This window comes from Haliotis rufescens, unplaced genomic scaffold, assembly GCF_023055435.1.
Source record: "Haliotis rufescens isolate VD_foot unplaced genomic scaffold, xgHalRufe1.0.p SCAF_15, whole genome shotgun sequence".
In the NCBI taxonomy this organism is placed as follows: domain Eukaryota; kingdom Metazoa; phylum Mollusca; class Gastropoda; order Lepetellida; family Haliotidae; genus Haliotis; species Haliotis rufescens.
Genome location: NW_025963835.1, coordinates 19,164,425 through 19,171,776, shown reverse-complemented (window position 1 = coordinate 19,171,776; position 7,352 = coordinate 19,164,425). Strand labels below are relative to the sequence as shown.

General features: G+C 43.5%; 1 protein-coding gene across 7 annotated transcripts; it reads left to right on the top strand.

Moving 5' to 3' along the window:
- Positions 1-433: 433 nt before the first annotated feature.
- On the top strand, positions 434-5,864 carry LOC124135141 (toll-like receptor 13). Of its 7 annotated transcripts, none has more exons than XM_046500347.2 (2): positions 434-1,819; positions 2,232-5,864. In XM_046500347.2, exon 2 carries the CDS (start codon positions 2,715-2,717, stop codon positions 4,770-4,772), a length of 2,058 nt encoding a protein of 685 aa, XP_046356303.2. In that variant the 5' UTR covers positions 434-1,819; positions 2,232-2,714; the 3' UTR covers positions 4,773-5,864. The 7 variants fall into 7 exon arrangements, with proteins under 7 accessions (XP_046356303.2, XP_046356302.2, XP_046356298.2 ...); XM_046500346.2 differs by having other exon boundaries at positions 2,106-5,864; XM_046500342.2 differs by having other exon boundaries at positions 434-1,850; positions 1,947-5,864.
- Positions 5,865-7,352: the final 1,488 nt, after the last annotated feature.

Genomic DNA, 7,352 nt, shown 5'->3' with positions numbered 1-7,352 from the left:
GTCTAACAATCGCTTGTACTTCGTCTAACCATCGATTGTAATTGGCCTTAACAAAAATTGTGCTTCCTTCATCTAACGATTGTACTTTGTTAAACCAGCTATCGTACTTAGTATGAACAATGATTATGCATTTTCTTGCGCTCAACCTTAGTTCACCAGTAAGAGTTTTTGAGACATGCTGTTGGTCTAACTGTACCCAGATTTTGTATGAAATAATAACATCTCTGCATCGACAACTTAACTTATCCGCGATTGTAGTGCAGTGTCCATTTCCCTCTCGGATGTTTTGTATAGACACTATTTTCCCCTGGACTCAAATATTACATCTATGGCCATGCGTGTGTCAAATGTCCCGTAAATGGGTTTAAGGTCCTGTGTATTTTTAATATTACACGACCTTTGCCTTTGAGCCAGTTCTACTTCCCTGTACGATACTATCGCTAGCAGTGCGTGTTTGGATTGCGGTGTATGTAGTCGATAAAGACACGTTTCATTTTCCTTGTGACCAGGACACAATTCGTCGTGTGTATCAGGACTGTGTGGCACTGAAGATACAGGTCGACATGACTGTGGCGCTCACTTAAACATCGACAGCGACTGTAACCTGTCAGGAATCTGCGTTAGTGTGAGAAATTGGTGGTAACCAGGACTGCATCTGTGTGGCTTTGGGGTAATAAGTACTGAATCTGTGTGGCTTGGTGGTAGCCATTACTGAATCTGTGTGGCTTTTCGGTAACCGGTACTGAATCTGTGTGGCTTTTGGGTAACCGGTACTGAATCTGCGTGGCTTGGGGGTAGCCAGTACTGAACCAGTGAGGCTTGGTGGTAGCCAGTACTGAATCTGTGTGGCTTTGGGGTAGCCAGTACTGAACCAGTGAGGCTTGGTGGTAGCCAGTACTGAACCAGTGAGGCTTGGAGGTAGCCAGTACTGAACCAGTGAGGCTTGGTGGTAGCCAGTACTGAACCAGTGAGGCTTGGTGGTAGCCAGTACTGAACCAGTGAGGCTTGTTGGTAGCCAGTACTGAACCAGTGAGGCTTGGAGGTAGCCAGTACTCAATCTGTGTGGCTTGGAGGTAACCAGTACTGAATCTGCGTGGCTTGGTGGTAGCCAGTACTGAATCAGTGACGTTTGGTGGTAGCCAGTACTAAATCTGCGTGGCTTGGTGGTAGCCAGTACTGAATCTGCGTGGCTTGGGGGTAGCCAGTACTGAATCTGTGTGGCTTGGAGGTAGCCAGTACTGAATCTGTGTGGCTTGGAGGTAGCCAGTACTGAATCTGTGTGGCTTGGAGGTAACCAGTACTGGATCTGTGTGGCTTGGAGGTAGCCAGTACTGAACCAGTGAGGCTTGGAGGTAGCCAGTACTTAATCTGTGTGGCTTGGCGGTAGCCAGTACTAAATCTGCGTGGATTGGAGGTAGCCAGTACTGAACCAGTGTGGCTTGATGGTAGCCATTACTGAATCTGCGTGGATTGGAGGTAGCCAGTACTGAACCAGTGTGGCTTGGTGGTAGCCAGTACTGAATCTGTGTGGTTTGGGGGTTACCAGTACTTAATCTGTGTGGCTTGGTGGTAGCCAGTACTGAATCTGCGTGGATTGGAGGTAGCCAGTACTGAATCTGTGTGGTTTGGTGGTAGCCAGTACTGAATCTGTGTGGCTTGGGGGTAGCCAGTACTGAATTTGTGTGGCTTGGTGGTAGCCAGTACTGAATCTGTGTGGTTTGGTGGTAGCCAGTACTGAATCTGTGTGGTTTGGTGATCACAAGTGCGGCATCAGGGTATCTGTTGAGGTAACCAGTGCGACATCAACATAGCTGTGGAGGTGACAGTGCGACATCAGGGTAACTGTGGAGGTAACCAACGCTGCACCTGCGTATCTCTGGAGGTAACTAGCACAGCACCTGTGTAACTGTGGAGGTAACTAGCACAGCACCTGTGTAACTGTGGAGGTAGCCAGTGCGGCATCGACATAGCTGTGGAGGTGACAGTGCGACATCAGGGTAACTGTGGAGGTAACCAACGCTGCACCTGCGTATCTCTGGAGGTAACTAGCACAGCACCTGTGTAACTGTGGAGGTAACTAGCACAGCACCTGTGTAACTGCTGAGGTGACAGTGCGGCATCAACATAGCTGTGGAGGTGACAGTGCGACATCAGGGTAACTGTGGAGGTAACCAACGCTGCACCTGCGTATCTCTGGAGGTAACTAGCACAGCACCTGTGTAACTGTGGAGGTAACTGGCACAGCACCTGTGTAACCAACGCAACCAGTATGGCATCTTCTTAACTGTGTGGTGACCTAGACATAGTCTGTGTGAAAAACTGTGACTCAATAAGGCACATGTGTAACTTTGGAGGCAACCATTTCGCCGTCTATGTAACGTTGGAAGTTCCCAATACGATATCTATGGAACTGAAGGTAGCCAGTTCGGCATCTGCTTAACTGTGTGGTGACCAGTACGACATCTGGAAGATTGTCAGACATAGTGCGTCTCATCCTTATGCTGTGTGTATTACTGTGACTTAATCTGGCATATGTGTAACTTTGGAGGCAAAAATTTCGCATGTCACTTTTTATCCTAGATATATGTATATGATTGTGTACAACTAAATAATGTTTGGCTGTTTGTGAAATGATAGGTAAGGAATCGTTTTAGTTCTTGAGGAGGTACCAGGAAAAGGAGAAGGTTACAAATAAGACACATCACGGTCGGTAGATGATGACGTCAGAGACACTGCTTGCCCTCCTGTTGGTGGGTTGTCTAGTTAGTATTTATACCAGCAGCGGGGAGATTCCTAATCCTTATGGAAGGCCATGTTATGAAAACCTTTGTTGGTGTCGTAATAACACTGCTAATTGTAGTGGTAATCACGACCGTTTAACATATATTCCTAAACTGAGAAGTGAGTGTGCTATTACAATTTTTCTCTTTCAAAATAACTACCTTCCGTATATCGGACACAACACTTTTGAAAACCTCACTACATTAAACCTAAAGCATCTTAATCTTGTACACAGCAATATATCCCATGTATCTGAACAGGCCTTCAGGAAATTGACCAAGTTACAAAGCCTATCACTAAGTCATAACCCTCTCATTCTCACAAAACTTGCCGCTGCTTTTCATTCATTGGCTTCTACTTTAAGTTACATCTATCTCAATCACATTGGCATCAGCGACTCGGATCTTGAAGAGAATCTACTGAAGGGTCTCCAAAAAAGCCCAATAACAGGGATCCATCTTGTTGGAAACAATTTGGCCAAATTTAACTTTAGCCACTTTTCTGGGTTTCCTGAACTGACAACTTTGAATCTTAATAGCAACACGATTAGAATATACCCAGATAACTTCAATCGGGTATTTTCCAAGACACTGGCTTCACTGTGGATAAGTCATAATAATATTACATCGATGCCTGATTTCTGTTCCAATGGTAAATCTGCCTTCCCTAACCTGTACACCCTTCGAATTGGTTACAATCAGATTTCGTATCTGAATAAGAGTAGTTTCGGTTGTTTGAGAATGTGTACAGGACTGTGTCTGACTCATTTGCATATATCGGGGAACCCCATTCAGGTGATAGGTAGTGAGACCTTCAGTTCATTTAAGAGTCTTCAAAAGCTTATTATGAAACAGTTGTCATCTCCTCAGACTGATATTGATGACGAGGCATTCATTGGATGCAACAGTCTCAACCACCTTGACCTCTCCGATAATAACATCACCGCAGAAAAACTTGATCACCTTTTGCGACCATTACACAAAACATTGAACTATTTGAACTGCACCAACTGCAGCTTACAAAAAATGCCTGATGTCATATCGGACCTGGCTGAACTGAAGGACATTTTTCTAGGTTATAATGACATCAGTTTCATACGTAAGAATATGTTTGTCAACAACATAAAGCTTCTGAATATGTCATTATGTCACAACAATCTCAGCTATTTGCTTATACCGAACTCCATACGGAGTCGTCTCGTCTATGCCAATATCGAAGGCAATCCCTTCAATTGTGACTGTGACTTACTTTGGTTGAGAAATTGGCTTGTCAAAGCCCGAAGTTTGTTCAGCCGTCGTTTATCCTTTTATACTTGTTTTAGCCCTCCGGAAACTAAAGGGCAGAGACTGGTGGATGTTCAATCTGTGACGTACTATGAATGCGTCTATGATAGAAAGTATGTCTTTCTAGTAGTTGGTGTTGTTGTTGCTGTACTGATGTGTCTTTTATGTTTCGCTCTGGGATACAAGTGGAGGTGGGATATCCGCTACTTTCTAGTTTGGAAAAGGAGGACACGTAGCTCCTCATCTGAATCCATACCTCTCCTGATGAGTGACGTCTACCTTCTGTACTCGGATGAAGACTTCGTGTGGGTCAGACATCAAGCATTGCCCAACTTGGAGGACAAAGGTCGTTTGAGGATTTGTTTCCGTTCACGGGATTTTGATCCTAAGATTCACATCATGGACAGCATTGTGAAGAATCTTAATGGCTGTCGGAAGGTTCTCATGATCGTGTCCACTAGCTTCTGTAAGGACATTGGGTGTCAGTTCGAGCTGTCCTTGGTACAGAAACGCTTAGAGGACCCCCACGAGGCGTTTGTTGTCGTCCTATTGGAGGACATCGATGATAGGTATATGTCCGAGTTTCTATCCCGTCTACTACAAGATTGTAGGGTCATGACCTGGTCTGGGCGTGGTGGGAATGAAGATGAATTTTGGAATCAAGTCCTGTTGATGCTAAATAGGTCAGACGAATTACACACAATGTAACTACAATTTCATTTGGACAAAAGAAGGTGGAGTTCTTTAAATATCTTGTAACAGTTTCCTTTCTGTATTCTACCCGTGAAGATCCGGGGTAGAATAGGTCTTCAGCAACCCATGCTTGCCGTAAAAGGCGACTACGTGTGTCGTAAGAGGCGACAAACGAGAGTGGGTGGTCAGGCTCGCTGACTTGGTTGATGCATGTTATCGATCATCGATACTTTAATTTTGTATCCAATCTTTATCAATTGTCTATGTTTTCGTTATACTGAGTCTAGAGTGAAAATGAACATTGGACCGCTTTCAATTATTGTCCAAATTATGCTTTGTTTTCACATGCTTTGTTATGTTAGTGGTGTTAGTTGTAAAAGGTTCTGCACACATATAAATACGTTTCCAATTACATGAGATTACATGAGATTCGAATCCATGATCATTGGATCATGACACTGCTAAGGGAGGTAATTAGGTACAGCGACATCCGATGCCTTAGCCATATCTCCTTGGCGCCGTGAACGATGTCCAAATGGAAATTAGAAGTCACAGCGTGGTATTCACACTGACATTGTAAGGGATATGTTAGTGTTACTTTCAGACGGATGTTGTGAAAACGTGGCCATGGCTGGTACACTGTAACAACATGTACCATATCTCATAAAAGCAATGCTAAATGGGTAACTAGGTCCAGTGCTGCTGGGGTAGCCTAGCTGAAACATTCTCTCGTCAAACCTCTCATGTACAATGTGTGAAATCCATTTGGCATTTTGAAATATTACAGGTAAACAATAGAAAAGGAAGCGTAAAACCTAATTCTCTAATTAACTGAAACCACAGGTATTTTAATACCGTGTTCCAAATCAGAATGTCTTCGAAACGATAAATCAGATGGAGTACTTTAATCTGAGATTCCTGTCTGTTGTCTACTGGCAAAGTTGGACATTATACCGCTTAACGTGACGGTGCTTTCAGAAACGCATAGCTGCGATTTTACTGTGTGGGATGGAGATATTCCCGGAATTATATTTTACAATTAGTTTTGCTGATCAAGCTTCTTGTGTATTATTTGCGATCTATTAAAAGAATGTCTCCAACTTAAAAGGAATGTATGTTGTTTGTGAACACACTCGCCTGCACTGGTTGTCTCACTTAAAAGTTTTTAAAAATTAGAGAAAGGTTGGACCGACTCCTTGGTCTAGTGGATAGAGCGTCCGCCTGGAGAGCACCTGGCCAGCGGACGGTCGGTGGTTCGATCCCCGGCCGCGTCATACCAAAAGACGGTTAAAGATGGTACTTTTTGTTTCCCTGCCTGGCGCTCGACATCAGAGGATAAATCAAAGACTGGTCAGCTTGGAATCAGCATACTGTGTCTGTGTTGGGTATTCATATTTGAAGACCTGTGACGATCCGGGTTAGAAATGGACAACAACCCATGCTTGTCGTAGGACGTGACGAATATGATCGGGTGGTCAGGCTGGCTGACAATTGCGTGGATTGATGCTCATGATATCAGTGACTGGATTGTCTGGTTCAGACTCGAATATTTACAGACTGCCGTCATATAGCTGACATATTGCTGAGTGCGTCGTTAAATAATAAACAAACAAACGTGCATGTACGTCGCAATATAAGTGTCATAATCTTGAACGCTACGTTAAACCCCATTTCACTCCACCTCCTAACTATGGAAAGGCTGGTTTGTGGAGTGAAAGACATACACCTACACCTCGAAATCGTAGTAACTTCTGTCCACACTGTAGGGGAGATTACTCTCTGGTCAATAGAGAAGTCGGGAAAACAAATTCATCTAACCTACAATTGTACCTCGTCTAAATAACGATTATAGTTCGTCTTACCATCGAGATTGATGGTTAGACGAAGTACAATCGATGGTTAGATGAAGTACAAGCGTTGGGTAGACAAAGAACAATCGATGGTTAGACGAAGTACAAGTGATGGTTAGAGGAGTACAATCGATGGTTAGACGAAGTACAACTGTTGGATAGACGAAGTACAATAGATGGTTAGACAAGTACAAGCGATGGTTAGACGAAGTACAATACATGGTTAGACGAAGTCCAATCGATGGTTAGACGAAGTACAATCGATTGTTAGACGAAGTACCATTGATGGTTAGACGAAGTACAATTGATGGTTAGATGAAGTACAAGCGATGGGTAGACAAAGAACAATCGATGGTGAGACGAAGTACAATAGATGGTTAGACGAAGTACAACTGATGGTTAGACGAAGTACAATACATGGTTAGACGAAGTCCAATCGATGGTTAGATGAAGTACAAGCGTTGGGTAGACAAAGAACAATCGATGGATAGACGAAGTTCAATCGATGGTTAGACGAAGTACAATAGATGGTTAGACGAAGTACAACTGATGGTTAGACGAAGTACAATCGATGGTTAGACGAAGTTCAATTGATAGTTAGACGAAGTACAATAGAAGGTTAGACGAAGTACAATAGATGGTTAGACAAAGTACAATCGATGGTGAGACGAAGTCCAATCGATGGTTAGACGAAGTACAATAGATGGTTAGACGAAGTACAAGTGATGGGTAGACGAAGAACAAT

Bases quoted from the DNA above. Each gene is read 5' to 3' on its own strand.
- LOC124135141 (XM_046500347.2), top strand. From the start codon at position 2,715: ATGATGACGTCAGAGACACTGCTTGCCCTCCTGTTGGTGGGTTGTCTA.